The sequence below is a fragment of the Colius striatus genome, chromosome 6, assembly GCF_028858725.1.
Source record: "Colius striatus isolate bColStr4 chromosome 6, bColStr4.1.hap1, whole genome shotgun sequence".
NCBI lineage: Eukaryota > Metazoa > Chordata > Aves > Coliiformes > Coliidae > Colius > Colius striatus.
The window spans coordinates 15,168,947-15,190,363 of record NC_084764.1 but is presented as its reverse complement, the minus strand read 5'-3'; the positions used below and the strand labels follow the sequence as shown (position 1 = coordinate 15,190,363).

The 21,417-nt window shown below is 38.7% G+C and overlaps 1 protein-coding gene across 6 annotated transcripts in view; it reads left to right on the top strand.

The window, feature by feature from the left end:
• STXBP6 (syntaxin binding protein 6) overlaps positions 1–21,417 on the top strand; it is a 113,248-nt gene that overhangs the window by 25,564 nt on the left and 66,267 nt on the right. For all 6 annotated transcript variants that reach the window (XM_061997665.1, XM_061997666.1, XM_061997664.1 and 3 more), the window contains one exon: positions 11,740–11,925. In XM_061997665.1, coding sequence (XP_061853649.1) covers positions 11,772–11,925 — 154 coding nt within the window. In that variant the 5' untranslated portion in view covers positions 11,740–11,771. The remainder of the gene's footprint in view (positions 1–11,739; positions 11,926–21,417) is intronic.

Sequence of the window (21,417 nt, the reverse complement as noted above, 5' to 3'; positions counted from 1 at the left end):
GGCAAAATGCTCCTTAACTGTGCCACCTGCGAAGAGCCTCTTGCATTTGGAGATGTTGTACTTGCTTAATTTTTTACCAGTATTTCAATGAATATCCTGTGTCTCCCCTTCTTCACTGGAAGCTGGGATTGCTGTCTTCAGTAAAAATCTTGACTGTACCCATACTACTGTTTTGACAAACATACATTTGATTAGTTATATTTCCGTGTGACTGTGTGCAGGATGACTGCTGGCTACTATGTGGATTTGTTCCCGTGTGACCTGATCTACGTGGGCCTGCTTTAGCAGGGGAGTTGAACTAAATGATCTTTAGAGGTCCCTTCAAACACCTACTGTTTGGTGATTCTGGGATTGTAGGTCTGTTAAGGAGGACACAGTAAGCTTTTTCTTTATTATGCACTTGATATTGTCAAAGTGCTATTTTCAATGTGAATGAACAGAAATGAGTCTTAATGTAATTGTCTCAATATTTTTTGAGTACATTGTCTATGTATAAATTCTTCTGTAATTATGTGTAAGTTACTGTAAACATGCAAACAGATCATAGAATCGTCAGGTGGTAGAAGCTGTAAATATGTATTGTGAATTTAAGCCACCTGTGTAACTTCTAAAACTTCTTTTCTAGGTCTTGTAAATGAACATGTTTGAACTAAATTGTTTTAGTAGTCTAGTGAATGGACAAGGACCATGTTCTGAAGCCATGTTTATTTACATATTGATTGTGTGAAATTAAAATAAAATATAAAGTGAAATTTGATTTGGATCTTTCATATTATTAAATTAACCTTTTAATGTAGCTGATTTTATAGGTGGATGGTTTTCAGGAGTTATGAATCTGAAGATAATGCTACTGATACCTCTTACAAATTCTTTGTTTTCTATTTTTCTTCTATATCCACAGAATATGTGAAGAAAAAGCCTACAACAAAGAGATACATTACACTGATTAATACCATGCTGATATCTAAGAGATTTTAATCTGAAATGTACTGTTTTGTCCAAATTCATAAACATGATGAAAGCTTTCACATCCTCAAGAAGTTACTACTTAGTCCCTGAAAAGAGTTTGGAGGGGCAAGTTGTAGGTTGTTTTTAAAAAAAAAAAAAAAAAAAAATTAATTCCCAACAGGCTATTACTTGACAAGACTATTTGTTCCCACTATGTCCATGTTTAATGGAAATTTTCTAGTTACTAAAATAGAATACTTCTACCACTGATCACTGATTACAGATTACTGTGAAAGCACCAAAGGAGAGGAAAAAGCCAACAGTTCCCCTTTTAGGTTTTTTTCAGTTTTCTGTGAGATTAAACAACAAGCCATTCATTTGGGGGGAAAAAAAATAAAGTCTTCAAACGTACAAGATCTGTTTGCAGTGATTGTGTGCCTTTTTGATTGTTTTCCTGAATTGTCAGGAGTGTGGAGCTAAGCCATCAAACATAATGAGTGGCTAAAAGCAATGGGTGGCATTTTTATTTGATGGTAACATGCCTTGAACAAAACACTGGAGCAGGATTATTTTTTTTTTTCCAGTTTCTTCAGTTTGCAGGACTCTACAGTTTTGCAAGCTCTATTGAGCTCACCTATTTTGCATATAACAGTTTGAGGATTTGTGGGAAGAAGAAATGTGTTCTGACTGTATTATTTGCCAAAAAGAAAACTGTATTTAATTAACTGCTAGAAAATATCAGGATGCTGCCAACCGATAGTTTACTACTTTTATGCAGAGGTTTTTTTTTTTTTCCCTTGAGTAATTTGTGTAATACTTTACAGAGGTGTTTGTCCCTTAGACGGATTCTAATATCCTCAGAACCTGATTTATTCCATTCTTAAAGGAATTATGCGTTTTGCTAGTAAGTGATGTCACTCATGCATTTTGGAGTGACTGCAAGAAAAAAATAGTACTGACCAGAGAAAGTTTCTTCTTCTTGGATGTATGAAACAGAATGCTTTAATCTGTTCATGTTTTGTCATATCCCAATGTATTACTCTACTTTTGTACTCTTCCCCAGAATTAAAGTAAAAGAAAGGAACACATTTTTTTTTCAGATGTGTGTTGCAGGTTGCAGTTCAGAAAATGGAAATTATTCAGCCTGAGAGACTTGTTCCCTCCTTCTCTTTTGAAATATTCCATTTAGTAGATGACTGTAATAAGCAGGAATTTGCAATTTGCACCAATATTAGTTATGTTAGGAGGAGGAATGGAAATGTAACAGTGTGGATTTGGAAAACACAATTTATCAGCATACTGAGGTATACTAGTTGGAGTAAGCTAGTGTCAACAGTACTACGTGCTAGTTTTTAGCTGAAACAGTCAATTCTTTTTTCATGAAGACACCTTCAACTAATACTGTAGTAGTATTATAGCTCTCTGGTAGCCTGTGCACAGAATTATGAGACCATTTAACATTTGGTTTTTCAGTGATAAGTACATGGTACTTGCAGAGTTTGTCTTTATTGAGCATCTGTGATTGTTCGTGTTAATAAAGCAAAATCAAGTTCCTGTGAGATGTCTCTCCAGAGTAGCTGCCATAACCTCACGTATTTTAGTTATGTAGGATTTACTGCAGTAATAGCATTGAATAATATTTTTGTATATTCCTATATGCAATAAGTTCTGATTTAGTGCAGGAATCACGCTGTAGGCTAACAAAGCCTAACTTCCAGTCTGCCTTTTTGCACTGCCTCTGTTTAGCCCAAGAAACAATGGAATTGCTATACCAAGAAATTTGCATCTATCTTGAGACATGTTTGCTTTAGTGAAGGAGAAGCCTCATATGAACTATGCTCTTTTACCACTTTTTGTTCAGTTTGGGTGTTTTTTGTAGGTTTTAAAAAGTTATATCTAGATTGATTCCATGTCGCAGGTTCAGTCAGCCAACTTCAATAGTTGATGGAAAATCCTGACATTTCAGGTTTTGGCTTTAAACCTCAAATTCATGATCCTTGTAAACTGACTCTGCTGGTGCCTAAGGCAGCCCTAGTCTTACCACTCTTTCCCTTCCCATGTGCTTACACACAGCTGTGTAGTGAACTGAGTCAGGGAGCTTTCTGAGTAGATGCAAAGCTAATCACTATTTAAATGAGATTAAACCTGGATTAATTTTCCATCTAGTTCACTGCACTATCACATAAGCACACTGTCATAAAGAGGAAAAGTGCAGAAGGAAATCAGTCATTTCTGCCAGCATAAATGCGTGAGTTGGGCATATATTAAATGTGAAACAATGCACACTGCTAAAAGAAACTGCATGCTCCAAACTGCAGTCCTTCAAACTAGTTCCCCTTTCTCTGTGGAATATGGGCTGCTCCTTCTCAACAAGATTTTTTCATTTAACTTTTTAATGATTTTGCTTTGCCAAAATATTGGACAAATAATGGAAAAAATGGAGAGAGAACTCAAAGAAAAAAGTCAACTTAAAAGCAAATTATTTCTGTGATAAAGTATTAGGCCATGCGAATGTGTTGGAACTGGCAGGTTATATCTCAACTTTAATGGTGCCTTTGATACTTTCTTCTCTGACATTAGTCATGAATGAAATTAAATTTACATGGAAGTAGGTTAAGACGTAGGGACACAAAAATGATTGTAGAAGTGTATTCAAAGGAGTTGATATCTCTCTAGTTCTAACTGGAAGAGTGAAGGGAGGCTCTTTTAGGTCTCAATTTTAACTGACTGAAGTGAGGGCACACTTAGTGGACATCCTGGTGGATGTCAGTGTAGGGACCTGCAAGTGTTGAAAGACAGGACTGGGATTTAATTTCACAGTATTGGAGTAATAGCCTTAAAGTATTAAGTACAAAAGTCCTCTGTTTAGTGGGAATAATTAGTTACTCAGATGTCAAATGTGTTCTTTTTTTTCTTCAGAAAAATGACAGAAGCTGTTGTCTTTTGCTGACCAGTGGAAAAAAGATCCACGTATGGCAGTAGCTGTGAAAGCAGGAGTGTTCACTTAAGGTCTGTAAAGTAGAATCATAGAAGATCTTGAGCTGGAAGGGGCCTATAAGGATCAAGCTCAACTCCCTGTTTCTCGCAGGACTAGAACATATGAAATAGAGGGTCATCCAGAGGCTCCTTGAACTATTAGCAGGCTCAGTGCTGTGACCACTTCCTTGGGAAGTCTGCTCCAGTGACCAACCAAGTAGTTCTTCCAGTTGACTGCCATAAATGAAGCTATGAGTCCAGATTGGAGGATAGCATTATTAACTTGCAAAACATTCAGCCATACGTATAAAGTACATTTTATATGCAGTATAAAGCCTCTGAAGGCTTCATTTAAAAGACAGAAAAAAGTTATTTCATTGCAAGAAAGACTCAAGTTTAATATTTAGGATATTTCGGAGCCACTACTCTATGAAATCTGCTTATGTCCAGTTTAGCTTGACTAGACAGGTGGTTTGCTTTGTAGTTGTGTGTGTGTGTATGTGTATATATGAACCAATTATCACTGAAAGCTTATTTGAAAAATTGAATTGGAAATCTGACTGCCTACAAATAACTCTGCAGAGTGATTCTATCTATTTATTTATTTATTTTCCCTTCCAGGAAATACTTTTTAAAAAGTCATGAACTCATGTTTGATAGGGATGTTATCATTTTTTTCTGGCTTGTACAGTGGCTGCCATGATTTTTCTATTTGAAATAAGACTACATCAAGCAAAGTTTAATTTACAAATAGAACAATGACAGAAGATATTGTGATCTTTTTACATTTGAGCCTTTTAAAGAGTTTTACCTCAACTGTTTTAGAGTAAGCTTGGTCTATTGGTTTAATCCTTGTTTGCAGAGCTAATTAGACTCAGCGCTATTCCTTTAGAATAGAGTTAATAAATCACTTGTAAACCAACTTTAAAAATTTTATATTCTAATACTTGTGTGTTAAGGTGTCATGGTTTGGCCCAGCTAGCACAGCAGCAGCACAACAGCCTCTTGCTCAGTGCCCCCATTCACCCCCACCCTCGTTAGGATGGCAGAGGACCCAGCAAAATGAGAGTAAAAAGATAAGCAAGATTGTTGTGGATTGAGACATGGGCAGGGAGGGCTCACTGCCAATTACGTTTCTGGGCAAAACAGACTCCAGTACTTGACTTAGAGAGAAAAGTTAGAAAGTTTATTGTACAAGAACCAGAACAGAATAAAAGCAAAAAAAAGGGAGTAGGATCATGAGAAAATTACAACCAGCACTCCCTCATCCCTCCTTTCTTCCTGGGCCCACCTCACTGCTCCTGATATCTCTACCTCCTCCCCCGTCAACGGCTTGGAGGGGCAGAGAATGGGGGATGTGGTCAGTCTCTCACAGATGCGCTCTGCCGCTTCTGTCTCCTCAGATGAGGACGACTCCTTACATTCCTCCCCTGCTCTGACAGGGGATCTCTCCACTGGGACACAGTCCTTAACGAACGTCTCTGGTATGGGTTGTTCCCAGCAGCTGCGGCCTCTCCCGATACAGGATCTCTCACACGAGATGCAGTCCTTGGTGCATATCTCTGGCGTGGGTTCTTTGCCACAGTTGCAGTTTCTGCAGATACAGGGTCCCTCCCTTGGGTCTTGGTCTCTTCTGGGCATAAGTTTAATGAGCTGCTTTGTCGCGGGTTCGTACCCACAGTTACAGCTTCTGTGATTACTGGATCCCTTCCTTGGGACACGGCCAGCTCTGGCCATAGTGATATAGGGTCCCTCCCTCAGGACATGATGTCTTCCGGCCATGTCTTTAAAGAAGGAAATCACTGCCTCTGGCTTGGGGTCTGTAGTGAATTCAGTCTCTGCCCCTGACACAGGGTCATTATCAAAATGAGTTTCTACTGCTGGTGTGGGGCCTTTAAAGAAATGCAAAGAAATTACAACTTGACCAGTCCTCTCTGTAGAATGCAGGGGAGTCTCTGCTCCAGCACACCTCCTCCTCTCTTTCCTCACTGACCTTGGAGTCTGCATGGTTGTTTCCCTCACTGTTCCTACTCCTTGTACCACCACCAGCCAGAAGAAGAAGAGGCAGAAGAAGGGAGAAACAGGAAGAACGAGGAGGAAGAAGCCTCCTCTTCCAGCTTCTTCTTAAAAAATGATCGTGGAAGGCATCTAATTGGCTCAGTCCCAGAAGTGGGTCTGACTCAGAGCTGGGGAGAGTTTTGAGCAACTACTTACTGAACTACTGAACTACAATTTTATGATATTCTAGTAAATCAACGGTGCTTTAAATATCATAGAATCATAGAATGGCAGGGGTTGAAAGGGACCTTTAGAGATCATCTAGTCCAACCCCTCTGCAGAAGCAGGTTTACCTAGATCAGGTCGCATAGGAACATGCCCAGGTGGGTCTTGAAGACCTCCGAGGAAGGAGACTCCACAACCCCTCTGGGCAGCCTGTTCCACTGCTCCTTCACCCTCACACTGAAATAGTTTTTTCTTATATTTAAGTGGAACTTTCTGTGTTCCAGCTTCATCCCATTATCCCTTGTCCTGTTGCTAGCTACTATAGAAAAAAGGGATGTCCCAACCTCCTGACACCCACCCTTTAGATATTTATAAATGTTAATAAGATCTTCCCTCAATCTCCTCTTCTCCAGACTAAACAGCCGCAGTTCCCGCAGCCTTTACTCATATGAAAGATGTTTCATTCCCCTGATCATCTTGGTGGCCCTGCACTGGACTCTCTCCAGCGCTTCCCTGCCCTTCTTGAGCTGAGGGGTCCAGAACTGGACACAGTACTCCAGGTGAGGCCTCACCAGGGCAGAGTAGAGGGGGAGAAGAACCTTCCTTGACCTGCTGGCCACACTCTTCTTGATGCACTACACTCTGTCCCCTCATCCAGGTCATTTGTGAAAATGTTGAACAAGACTGGCCGCAGAACCAATCCCTGTAGAACTCCACTTGCCACAGGCCTCCAACTCGATTCTTTGCCATTGATCACCACCCTCTGGGCTCTGTCATTCAGCCAGCTCTCGATCTACCTCACTGTCCACTCATCCATCTCACACCGCTTGAGCTTTCTGACAGGGATGTTATGGGAGACAGTGTCAAAAGCCTTGCTGAAGTCAAGGTAGATGAGATCCACTGCTCTCCCTTCATCTAGCCAGCCGGTTATGCCCTCATAGAAGACATCAGGTTGGGCAAACAGGATTTCTCCTTGGTGAAGCCACGTTGACTCCCCCTGATAACCATCTTATCCTTCATATATTCAGTGATAACATTCAGGATGAGTTGTTCCATCACTTTTCCAGGGATGGAGGTGAGGCTGACTAGCCTGTAGTTTCCTGGGTTGTCCTTCTTGCCCTTTTTGAAGACTGGTGTGACATTGGCCTTTCTCCAGTGTCACGCTTAAGGACTTATGTACTTAAGCAAGTCTTGCCTATTATTTTTTTTTTTAAGAAAACAAACAAAAAGATCACAATATCTGCGTTTGAAAAAGAAGAGCACTGCAATATTTTACTTATGCAAAATTATTTTGTATATATCCACCAGTCAATTATGGAGAAGGTTGCACGGTTGTTTTCTTTTTTAAATAAATAGGCTTTTATGATTTGTGCTGGTATCAGTTTCCACGTTAGATACAGGAATTGTATCAAGTACACTGTATTAGACTTATTGCTTAATTCTGGCATGTGAGGCTGTTGTAGTCTTGGTATTGGGAACAGAACAATCACAGCCTCTTAGGCAGTGAGTGCACACTTTATTTGGAGGTTCCAGTTACAATGTTTGTTGTCTGTGTACAACTTCTGATGGATGTGTAGGTAACTAGCTTAATCACAGAGTATAAAAGCATGGAGCAATAAACTGAAATATATTTGTTCTATGTCATATCTTCTTTGTTTCTACTGAAATGGGAGATTATTTAATCTTTGGCGATGCTGTGTTGAGCTAGATTTCACTTAGTTGGATTTATATTTGATTATGCATAAATGCATTTGCTTCAAGATAGAGAGCTATGTGTATGTACATAGAGAGGTATGTTAAAATCTAGGTTTTGCATTTATTTTGTCTTTGTATGAGGCAGTCTAGCTTCATGCTGTAAGTTGAAGTGCATGCATGAAGGAAAATTATTTGGGAAATCTTTGTATAATAGAATTTGGATAGTGTCTTTTGTTGATTTTGCTTGCCTCCTGTTCAGCAGGATGTGGCTATATACAGTGAGACCTATTGCTTGTAATATTCCTAAAGTAAATAATGAACTATTGTATGAAAGTTTTAAAGCTGTAAACCAGTAATGTTTTCTGCCATAATCAACTGTAGGTAAGGAAAATTTGTATTCTCCCTTTACTCAGGAATCCTTTACATCACTGAGTAGACCTTTGAAATACTGTTTAGTTTTGCTGTGAATGAACCTCCAAAAAGTGTTTGAGAACATCTGTTCCACAACTCAGCTGTGGAGTTAACAGTGTCAGGTACTCATTAAGCTGGAGAACTTTTTTTTTTTTTTCAATTGGATGTAACTCCATTGTGTTTTTACCTGACAGCATTTGCATCTGTTTTCCCAATAAGCTATTGAAAATTCTTTAAGCATGTGAAGGTCTGAGACTGAAGTTATTTTTGCAAAGACTATCAGTTTTTAACTCAGGAAGAGGTCTGTGTGATTAAACCCATAGTCATTGACAGTTGCTTTGAATTAAAAAAAAAAAATCAAACTAAACTAGTTATTATGTGCTAACAGCTTGTATTCTGGTATAAGATATACTGCAAATAGTTTCATACGCAGAAGAGGAGGAAACTATGGTATAATTAATACTAAAACCTTTTCTGAGTAACTAGCTAGTAAACTTATTATTTTGATTATTTTCATGTTAATATATTCCTTGTTAAAGGATAAGTAACTTACATGGTGGGAGTTAAAAAATACCATCTTTTCAAGAGCTACACTTTTTTTTTTTCCTTTGAAACTGGTCAGGATTTTTGTTTTGATGGAGCCATTTTTTAAATGCAATGGATTTTTGTAAAGGTGAATGTAAAATGACAATGCTAAAACTTGTCAAAATTTGCATAGCTCTATATCGGTTGAAGTATATAATACAGATTATATTGCTAAAGGATTCTGTTTGCATCTCGAAATAAGTAGGTGGTGAATTTGATTTGGGCTAAGTTGTGTGCTCTCATGGCTCCATGAATACAACTTGTTGGGGCCTCGGCTATAAGAAACGATATGGAGTTAGACAAAGACAGAGGAAGTTAGCAGTTCATCTTTGAATTGCCTTCAGCAGCAGAAAAAAAAAGAAAAAAGAGAAGAGAGAAGAGAAGAGAAGAGAAGAGAAGAGAAGAGAAGAGAAGAGAAGAGAAGAGAAGAGAAGAGAAGAGAAGAGAAGAGAAGAGAAGAGAAGAGAAGAGAAGAGAAGAGAAGAGAAGAGAAGAGAAGAGAAGAGAAGAGAAGAGAAGAGAAGAGGCTTATGTGACAGCAAGCTTGAGCAAGGAGGAAACCGAAACTACAGACTGTAACGGAGGCAAGGTCAAACAAGAAGACAGGATAGAGCATTCAATTAAGCATTGTGTGATCACATGTACGTGACTAACAAATTGTAATATATGTAATTAGCAATAGTATAAAGCTAAGCAAAATGTAAGGTAAGCATAACCATAGTCTAGTGTGAGAGAAATTAACTGAAAGCCAAATAGATGGGGTGATAATGTAAGGTTGGTGTTTAAGTTGTTACAAAAACGAAACTCTAAAGCTTTATGCGTAGCACGTGAACCTTAGTATTAGCTAATTATCATGAATTGTAGCACGTATACAGCATTTGGAAAAGTGTATATGTGATGATTATGTGGCAATAAAGTTGGAGTCGATGCACATCGTATTGGCATCTGATCGTTCCCATCTCGCATGATGAAGAAGAACCTCTGCAACAACTCTCACGGAATCACAGAATGGTAGGGGTTGGAAAGGACTATTAGAGATCATTCAGTTCAAGCCCACCTCCAAAGCAGGTCCACCTAGATCAGGTCACACAGGAACGCGTTTACGTGGGTTTCGAAGATCTCCAGAGAAGTCTCAAGTCTCCACACCCTCTCTGGGCAGCCTGTCATCCTCACAGTGAGATAGTTTTCCTTATGTTTAAATGGAAATTTTTGTGTTCCAGCTTCTTCCCATTACCCCTTGTCCTGTCACTAGATATAACAGGAAAAAAGTGATGCCCCAGCCTCCTGACATCCATAATTTAGATATTTATAAATATTAATGAGATCCCTCTGCAAAGTTCCTTAAATATAAGTTTTCTTAAATATAAGAAAAAAACATTTCACTGTGAGGGTGACAGAGCACTGGAACAGGCTGCCCAGGGAGGCTGTGGAGTCTCCTTCCTTGGAGGTCTTCAGGACCTGTCTGGAAGCATTCCTATGCAACCTCATCTTGGTTGACTTGCTTCTGCAGGGGGGTTGGACTAGATGATCTCTAAAGGTCCCTTCCAACCCTACCATTCTATGATTCTATGATTCTTTTTTCTTTTAAGGTAAGATAATATCATAAATAAGTGCCAACAAAATATTGAGACTGAAAGTTTCTTTGCTGATGGAGTACAGACTAAAAATGATAGATTCACGACTCTCTTTGCTTTGTAATCTAATTGGACTGGAATTTAACTGGGCTTTTTAACATTGAAACTGTGGCAAATGTCAAATGATCCCACAGGCAAAATCTGTAGCTTCAGTATATGAGACCTAAATATGATCTTACTCATACTAAGAAAGTGAAGGATATTAAAGATGTGTGGACTTGAAAGTTTTAATATTGTGGAGGTATGGAATTTAGTGTATGTTTATTAGAGCCTCATTATCTGTCAAAAATTAAAATATATGTTTTGTCAGTCTCTATCAGTAGGACTTATGTACTTAACAGATTTCGGAACTAATTAGTGTTATAACTGTGATGCTGTCTACATAGTCTGTTAACGTCTCCTTTGTAACACAGTATTCTCTCCTTTAGTTAGGCTTCTCTGTAAGCTGTGGCCAGATTGACTTTTCTTTTGCTGGACATGCCTGAATAAGCATCTTCACTCCTTCTCCTTCACAGTTTTCTGCTTTTTTTTTTTCCTCTTCAAATGTCTGTCCTGAGTTGACTGTACTGTTTTCTTATGAAGCATATTGGGGAACTGACCTGGGTCAAAATTATTTAGCAGAAAATAGGAGGTGTGGTTTTGTCTACATTAAGCACAGCGCTTTCTCTGACAGTTTCCTGTGCAGTTGCTCAGCCAGTAATTACAAAGGAGTTGAGGTGATGAGGTATTAAAGCCGCAAGAGGTACAGAAGCTGATTAATCAAGTACTGTCACCAAGAGCAGTGCTCCTGAAGGAACGGTCTTACCAAGTCTGAAGCTTTCTGTATCTTCTGTGAATGCAACTGGTCTGCCAGCACAACCACAGTTTTCCCTTCCCTATGCCTTTGTGGTGTTTTCCCTGTGTGGTAGAGATGAGTTTATCTCCAGTTACCAGAGAGGGAATTAATAAAGCTTTTATGCAGCATGAAGTTACAGGGTGTATCTCTGAGAAGATTTTGCATCATACTGAAGTGTTAATGTGCACAGCTTCTGCTCAAAATAAGTTCAGCTAGTTTAAGAGATTTTAAGAAGCATGGAGAACGACTTCAGCGAAGACTCTTAGCTGTTTTGAAAATTCTGCCTCAAAGTGCATTAAATTATCTTCTTCATTCTTTGAATTATAAACAACTTTTATTTGAATGTCAGAGCTACGAACACCTGTGTAAGTAAACTAGATCTTCATATAACTGCGTAATTTTAAATTTTTTTCATTACTATTTTATTTTTAGAGAGCAACGGTCTGTTATATCTGTGATCTACAATGAATGCCAAATCTGCAATCAGCAAAGAAATTTTTGCCCCACATGATGAAAGGATGCTGGGAGCTGTCCAAGTGAAAAGAAGAACAAAAAAAAAGATTCCTTTCCTAGCTACTGGAGGTCAGGGTGAATATTTAACATACATCTGTTTGTCAGGTAAGATTGATTTTGACATCTAGTTATGTGTCTATATCTTTGATTAACTGTTTAGATCTCCTTAGCCATAAGGAGCTGGATGACTAATATTAATAATGTAACCAGAGAATTATGGCACTTACATATTTAATCTTGAGAAACCATATGCTCAAGGCTATTAATATTTATAACAAATAATAAATTGAACAGATGGTTTCATTGTTTAAAAAAATTAGATATTCTCTTATAGGGTAGCTGCAGAGTATGAACAAATAGAATATTTGGTAAAAGCTTTTGCTTATTAAGATTAAGATCTTTCTTGGAGAGATGACCACTGCATTGTATATCATTTTAATGCCCTGATTTTTTTTTGTTTGAAGCAAATATGTTTCCTCTTCTCCTCATATTTGCTTCTGTGTTACCAGCTCATTGAGTACTTGGATATGCAACTTGCAGCCAGAATGTTTTCAGTTCACAGAACAGTGGTTCTATGTGTCAGTCACCTGACTTGAAAAGGGATAAAAATGGAAGTACTTGCATTGAAGGCAAAAAGGACATATAAAGACCATATTTTGTGAGAGGTCATGGTGAACAGGGACAAGTGATCTATTTGTTGCTAATGTGTTCAGATGAAATTAATTTGAGTTTCTCCAAGGTCAAACTAACACTCATCTGAGTCTGGATTTCAGGAACAGGGTGGGTAATAACTGTGTGATAGTTTGCTTTATATTTTATTTCCTGGTTATTGTAGTGAAATTTACCATAATTTAAGATTATGTCTGAAGGCAGTTGGAAAGCAGTTTGTGATCCTGACTTGCTGCCTATAGTTTATACCTGTTTTAAGACTTAGAATGGAATTCAGTTTTCTGGAGGTAGGCATTCAGTGCAGTTGGAGGCTTCCAGCCCTTTCTCTAGGCAGATGTCTAGAAAGGCAGAAATCCCTTAATGTCATTTCTATGTCAGTCATTTGAGTGTGTGAATATCTTTAGTATCTTAGGGTGACTGAGCCACTTGGATTTTTAGGCATAGCAGTTGCTCCCTTTGAGTGTGTACATCTTAATGAAGTACAACTCGTGGTCAGAAGAAGTGCTGCATGAATCTTAGAAGGTGGCAGTTATTTAGAAAGTGGTGTTTCATGAACTCTCAGGGGTTTTTTCTGCTGAAAACTTTTAAAACTTTCAAATGTAGGAAGTAAAACATAGTGAATCTACTACTGCTATAAACCATCATGCACCTGAACATAAAATCTACATTTATTGAATGGTATTGAATGAAAAGTTATTTGTATACCTATGTACAAATGCTTATGTTAAGGAATAAGCAGCAGAGTATATGCATACACATACTGAGGACAATGAGACAAAACAGAAGACTTCTCATTTCCAACTGAATGTTCTGCTTGTCATTGTCATACATGGAGCTTCAAGGAAGGATTTAAAAATGGATTCACCTAGGCTGTGTCCTAGACTTGTAGTTGGGACACTCTTTGAATGGAAGGATTGTGAGTTTCAAGCATCTCACATTGCAGACAAAACTGGATCTAAGTCTCCCATGTCTTAAATGTCCAAATTGCTAACCTTTTGAAGCAATGCAATTTTTCAGCTGTCAGACTGAGTCATCTTATTTTAAAGAAAAGTCCGATTCTATGGCTGTGCTGTCAGTTTTGGAACACCCAGGTGTTTGATACCCATGTTCATGAGAAAAGGTTAGAGGCATGATCTGTGCTTATTTTTTATAGGCTAACTCTATTCAGTAGATGGATATATTTTAATTGCCATTCTGAGGAACCTAAGCTCTCCTTCAGCTTCCCCACCCACATGCTGATGTGTAGCAGCCAACATGGACTTTAAGAGCCTGAATGATCTCAAATGCATCTAATGTCTTTCTGCAACAGGGTAACATTATGAGTAATGCAGAAACAGCAGATGTCCTGACTTCAGCAAAGCTTCTCAGTGATGACAAGGAGAAGCATTCAGGATCTAAATAAATTTACTGTATGGTGAGCACTGAAAAGCTCTCTGTTAGTGGGTTATTGCACGGATCTGAGACAATTTGTTTCATCTAAATTCATAGTTTATATTATGGAATATATAGTATGATTAGTAATTCCAGTAGATAATGAAGCAACTAGGGAGAGGCCTGCCTGACTGAGTTTGAGGGCAGTATCAGAGTTCAAAATAGTCTTATCAAGAAGATGATCCAATTCAGTAGGGTCAAATGTGATTAGTTATTTAGTCAGGAATAATCAATAGCACAAAACTATTGGGTAGGGAACAATTATTTTTTCCACTGTGGTTAAAGGAAATTGTAACAAAGATAAATTGTGGTTCTTGCTACTTCTGATGACTGTAAAATCACAATGGTTTTAGTTGCAGCAAGAAATTGTGTTACAAATTAAGAAAAAGTTTTGCTTTAGTAAGGGCGAGTTAATGGCAGTTTAGTTGTGTCCTCAGACTGCCTAAAACAAGCTATATCTTGGGATAACAGAATATACTTGTCGACCTTACATTTTTATGTGATTTGGTACAATGAATGGCTAGCTCTGGATTTTAGTTTATGTTTCAAGGGACACATGCTTTAATGCTGAGTATTGAAGTATCAATCTTGGAAACACCTTTATCAACCTTTGACTCTTGCTCATTTTCGGCAGTTTTGCTATGTATTAGGTAAATGTAGTGACTGAAGTACCATTTTGTTCTCAGTTTCCTTGGACTAATTCAGTTTGGCTGCTGCTAAAAAGAAATTGATGACTTACTGTGAAGAACTGATTTGTCAGTTGAAAGAAAGCACATAGAAACTGACTTGTTAAATGACTTAAAAATATTTGGGAATGCAAAACATCCTGCCTAGTTGTAGTTCCATTCAAGATAAATGAAATAGAAATATACAGAAAATGAAGTATCAACCACTATGATAGATACTCTTATATATGATAATTGTTGTGTATATGCATTTCATAGAATCGTAGAATCATAGAATGGTAGGGGTTGGAAGGGACCTTTAGAGATCATCTAGTATAACCCTCCCTGCAGAAGCAGGTTCACCTAGATCAGGTCGCATAGGAACTCGTCCAGGCGGAAGGAGACTCCACAACACCTCTGGGCAGCCTGTTCCACTGCTCCTTCACCCTCACACTGAAATAGTTTTTTCTTATATTTAAGTGGAACTTTCTGTGTTCCAGCTTCATCCCATTATCCCTTGTCCTGTTGCTAGCTACTATAGAAAAAAGGGATGTCCCAACCTCCTGACACCCACCCTTTAGATATTTATAAATGTTAATAAGATCTTCCCTCAATCTCCTCTTCTCCAGACTAAACAGCCGCAGTTCCCGCAGCCTTTACTCATATGAAAGATGTTTCATTCCCCTGATCATCTTGGTGGCCCTGCGCTGAACTCTCTCCAGCACTTCCCTGCCCTTCTTGAGCTGAGGGGTCCAGAACTGGACACAGTACTTCTAAGTACTGATACTCCTAAGTACAGATAGAGATTCTGACCAGAGAGAATGTTCTTAGGCCTCGAAGAAATGGGATCGTGAAACATTAAAAGAATCAAATATTGAACAGACCGAGATGGGAAAGTAAAGGAGACTCTTCCCTAAAGTTTGTATTTTAAGTCTGTACAGCATTTTTTAATTTCAAAATACTAAGTATTGAATTGATTAGAAGTAAATGCTTATTAATGCATCAAAAATGTGTACCTACAGCCTGTCATCTGAGATTGGAGACAGGTTAAGGTAAGAAAGCTGTAGCAAGATTACATGCCAGACTGGTGGAAACTGGTACAGCTGAGTGACCTGCAGCCTTTTAGCAGGCTGTAGTGATGGGGCTGGCCAAGCTGGACACTAAGAAGAACCAAGAGTGATCTTTTGGGAGTTATTTAGTTGAAGAGCAGCAAGAAAGGAATAGACAGATGGGAAACACAGAGGTGGGGTGGCTGTAGGCAGAACAGAGAAGATGAAAACTGGGATTTAATTTTTTTTTTTATGTCAAAAAGGATTTAATACAGACAAGAGGCGAGAAATTCAGAGCTGAAAGGAGATATTTATCACCTCCTCCACACTAGCAGACCTAGTGATAGTTGTTGGATCAGATCTACATTTTAATTTTGTCACCATTGTCTTATATAATGGAAACATAATTGTTTAAAGTAGTTCTTAGCTTTATTTAGGATTCTGAATTAAGTATAAAATACTTAAAAGGTCACTTCAAAATATAGGACACTGATGATCTCTCATTTGCTTGTGCACAGGTTCATGTATGTTATTTCTTTTGACACCCTATCATTATGGTTTTTTTTAAGTAACTTATAATATTTTAAGAGGTTTTTTTATTTTTTATAGTACATTGGAAGTTTTCCAGCTTGTATATAAGACTGTGGGGTTGACCTTTCAGTACAAAAAATCTATTGCAGTTGCAGTGAACTGAGTGAACCAGATGGTTCCTTTTGAACCTGATTTCCTATGTATCATAACACACTCAGCTTAGCTGCACTGGTCTGAAAAACAGAATTACAGAATGGTAGGGGTTGAAAGGGACCTCTAAAGGTCATCTAGTCTAACCCCGCTGCTAAAGCAGGTCCACCTAGACCAAGTCACACAGGAATACATTCAGGAGGGTTTTGAAAACCTCCAGAGGAGATTCCACAACCTCCCTGGGCAGCCTGTGCCGGGACTCTCTCACCTTACAGTAAAGAAATTTTTTCCTTAAGTTTAAGTAGAAGCTTTTGTGTTCCAGCTTTTGTTCATTACCCCTTGTCCTATCACTGGACACTACAGAAAAAAACTATTGCCCCATTCTCTTGATATGCACTTTTTAAATGAGATCCCCCCTCAATCTCCTACAGGGTGAAGATGCCCAGATCCCACAGCCTTTCCTCATAAATAGATGTTCCAATCCCCTCATCATCTTGGTGGCCCTGTGCTGGACTCTCTCTAGAAGTTGCTTGTCTGTCTTGAGCTGGGAAGCCCCAAACTGGATACAGTACTCCTCATGAGGTCTCACCAGGGCAGAGCAGAGAGGGAGAAGAACCTCCCTTGACTGGCTGGCCACATTCTTGATGCATCTCAATCTGCCATTGGCCTTCTTGGCCATGAGGGCACATTGGTGGCTCATGGTTAGTTTATTATCAACCATGACTCCCAGGTCTCTCTCCACAGAGCTGCTCTCCAGCAGGTCATTCCCCAGCCTGTAATGGTGCATGGAGTTGATCCTCCCCAGCTGCAGGACTCTACACTTGTCCTTGTTGAACCTCATGAGGTTCCTCTCTGCCTAACTCTCAAGCTGGTCGAGATCCCACTGAATGGCAGCACAGCCTTCTGGGGAATCAGCCAGTCCTTCCAGTTTGGTATCATCAGCAAACCTGCATCCCTGCATCCAGGTCATTGATGAAGATGTTGAACAAAACTGGCCCCAGAACCGATCCCTGTGGAACTCCACTGGCCACAGGCCTCCAGCTTGACTCGGTTCTGTTGATCACCACCCTCTGGGCTCTGTCATTCAGCCAGTTCTCAATCCATCTTGCTGTCCATTCATCTAAGCCACGCTGTCTGAGCTTTCTGACAGGGATGTTATGGGAGACAGTGTCAAAAGCCTTGCTGAAGTCAAGGTAGACGACTTCCATTGCTCTTCCCTCATATATACAGCCAGTTATGCCCTCATAGAAGGCTATTAGGTTAGTCAAGCAGGATTTCCCCTTGGTGAATCCATGTTGAATCCCCCTGATAGCCATCTTTTCCTTCATGTGTTTTGAGGTGACATCCAGGATGAGTTGTTCCATCACTTTTCCAGGGATGGAGGTGAGGCTGAGTGAGGTGAGATCTGTAGTTTCTCAGGTCATCCTTCTTGCCCTGTTTGAAGACTGGAGGGACATTGGTTTTCCTCCAGTCCTCAGGCACCTCATTTGTTCTCCTTAATATTTCAAAAATGATGGAGAGTGGCTTAGCAATAATAGCATCGGCCAACTCCCTCAGCACTCATGGCTGTATCTTGTCAGGTCCCATAGATTTATGGGTTTTAAGCTTACTCAACAGGTCTCTAACCTCATCCACCAAGGGAAGTCTTCCCTTCTCCAGATTATTCTACTATCCTCCAGGCATTGGGCTTCTCAAGGGCTGGCCTTGGCAATGAAGACTGAGGCAAAGAAAGCATTCAGTAGTTCAGCCTTCTCTGTACCCTCTGTCACCGGGGCACCCTCCGTGTTCATCAGTTAGTTCACATTCTCTCTCATCTTCCTTTTGCTGCTTATATATTTGGAAAACCCTTCATATTTCAAAAAGACTTTGGCCTTCCTGTTTTTGTCCCTGCATACTCTGGCAATGTTCATATACTCTTCCCAAGCAATCAGACCCTTTTTCTACCTTATATATATTTCTTTCTTTGCCTTGAGTAGTTCCTGTAGTTATTTTGTAATCCATGGAAGCCTCTTGCCTCCTTTTCCCTCTTTTCTACTTGTTGGGGACAGAGGTATCTTGGGCTTGGAGAAGAAGTGGTGCTTGAAGATCGACCAGCTTTTTTGGGCACTCCTACTGTCTATAATGCTACCCCATGAGGTTCTTCTTGGGATTTGACTGTAAAGCTAAAGTTGTTTAATACTGTGAGTGGAACTTTTCTCCCCTAAAGTTATGACTTTAATCATGTTTTTTCTTTACATCTCAAAATTGAATTCACATATTGTTAGTTCAGGGTTTGTTTGTTTGTTTTTTTTCTGGATGAGTTTTATGTAGAAGTACAATCTATCAATTGTGCTAGAAAAGCCAAAAGGAAATGCAAAGAAGTAGTAAGTAATATACAAAAATAAAATGTACATGCAGTGGGGAGAGTGTGTTGAGTTTTTCTTCCTCCTTTAAATGTTAACCTTATTGACTATGTCACAGACTTTTCAAAAGACAAGCAGTAAATAGCTTAGAAAGCTGTTTGACTTTACAATATTAAGTTTTGGGTTTTTTTTATTTTTTAACTTCTTAGTATGCAGAGAGACAGAGGCTTGACTTACTAGCTTAAACAGTTCTTGACTATCCTTTTTTGTGCTCTTAGAGTACACTTACTTAGATGTCTAACCACAGCACTCAGTTACACTTCCAATATAAACTTTTGTATTGTGTTTTTCTCTTGGAATATTCTGTCATGGAATGGAGTATTACCCAGGAATGACTTCTGTCTATTGCACCTTTGAAGGTCACTTGACATATCTGCCAGAAATGGGCCACAATTTCACAGGAGGTTCAAAGTCCAGTGAAGTGCAGTAGAGTTTTCAGCATGGTAGTAGGACTGAAAACTGGAAAGTAGTGAGAAGGAACTTCGTATCAGAAGAATTTAGTTTTCTCCTAATTTGTTGTTATTTTCTGGTTGAGTTTTGCTACTGTACTGCAGTGACAATCTCTCATATTAGTTCATATATTTTCTTGTTGAAGAAAACATGTTATTTTCATGAGCTTATAGTGCAGAGGGTTCTCATGGTTCCTTCTCAGGACACGAGAAACCAAAGTAAATTTAATTTTCCACTGACTTTCCAGGAGAGTGCTGTAATTGCCTCCTCATAGGGTGTATCGAGGTATGACTGCATATTGGGGCAGGGGGAGAGTAGGGGGAGAGGGGCATGTCACCTCTGCTTAAATATTGTATTAGGAGTGAGAACAATACTTCCATGTTCATGTTAGACATAGAGCACTTTGAGTCTGACACACTTAGATGTCAGACTCTACATTGAATGTTTAATTATTTATGCAAAGTAGAACATGGCTGACATAAGACATGCATGCCAAATCGTGTCTTCTGCAACCAAAGAAGTCTTCTGTAAGGTCTGACTTGGACAACCATATGAAAGCAACCACAAGCCAGTAGCAGTGCATTTCCTAGCCTCACAAACCTAGATTGGCACAACAGGCTAAACATCAGAGCATAGATTGGTATATTCAGTTAGGGATCAGAGAGAATATTTCTGCTACCTGTGAACGCATGGGCTGCCTGTTGCAGCTGGTGGCTTTAACATAAAGGCTTATATTCTGTCACTCAGAAGACAGATGTTAAGTATTCCGATGTCTTGGATAAGTTTCTTGAATACTAACCATTGGTATAAAAAGTGTGCCTGCTTATCACCAATTCTCTGCCTTTGAATTTTATCTGAAAATACCTAATAATTTTCTGATTGATAGTGAAGAAAATATTCCAGAATTCAATGGACAGGACTCTGCAATGCAGAAAATGTAGAAAATGTGCTATTCCTTCTTTATTGGCTTCCTTAGCCAATACTGTGTAAGTATAGACACATCAGAGACTTTCTTCAATTTACTACTGATCGCTCTAAAATATTCTCATTGTGCAGAGTTAGTGGCTACTTTTGCTTCCATTACTTGAAGATCTAACTTACACAGATTTGGTGCAAATTTTGCACTTCTCTTGACTAAGTCAAAGTAATACAATTTGCAAGTGTGGGCACAGTTAAACTGATGTAATGTTCTGTGGTTTTCACACACATGTAGTCAGGTTCCAGTTTAATGGCAACTTCTTTGATCTGAAGTAGACTTGGGTTTACTTCTAGATAGATTTTTGTTTTGGTTTTAATACGTTATTACCTTATATTTTTCCAAAGTAGCTTCAGCACAGAGGAAAAAAAAATCAGTAATATTACCATTTTCAAGATGCTGATACCCCTCCATTCTACTGTGAGATGCCTTTTGATATGCTTAAATATAAGTGTGGTGACATATACCTGTGTAAAATCATTCTAAATCCTTTTATTTTTTCAGTCTTCTGAACAAAAAATACTGAATAAAAATAATAGCTAATTAGTTAATTGTTTTACCACAAACAATAAGTAAATAGAAATGTGTTGTCAGACTTTGTATGGTTTTTCATATATGCAGTATCTTGTTTCTGCATTTCCTTTTTTTGTTTATATTGTCAGATGAGTGCACTTTCTTCATAATCATTCATAATTGGCACTTGTAGAACGATTTTGAATATGCAATTTTAGTCCTAGCCATGGTTCAATCTTGAAAAATCAGTTTTCCTCAACTCGGGGAATACTTTATTCACTGAAGAAGGGAACCAGCTGAAATACTTAAGCTCTTCAGTGATATTTAAAGGGCATGTGCGAGTATTCTTTAAAGTGAATCAGGAGGCTGTGTCAAACATTAAAAGAGGTCAAGAACTGTGTTCTTTTCAGTACGTTTTTGCCTTGAAACTTCAAATGTTTGGAAAGCGGGATAGACTCATTCCATTTTCTTCTTTGCTTGGACTATTACTTCAGGAAAAAAATATTTATTTACTTTTATTTATTCTACTTCTGAATGAGACAATGCCTTCTTGGAATTGTCTACATGGCAGATTACTCAATTTTCTTTACCACCAAGTGTGTTTTAGAACTTTGCTCATATTTGTTGCTTAACAAAGTTATTTCCAGTGATGATATCAAATTCTGAAATTTCACTAAATGCTATGCAAAAAGAAACCCGATGCTTACTGGTTGTAAGGATTACTATAAAGGCAATTTTTGCACAAGGTGAGTTCCAATTGG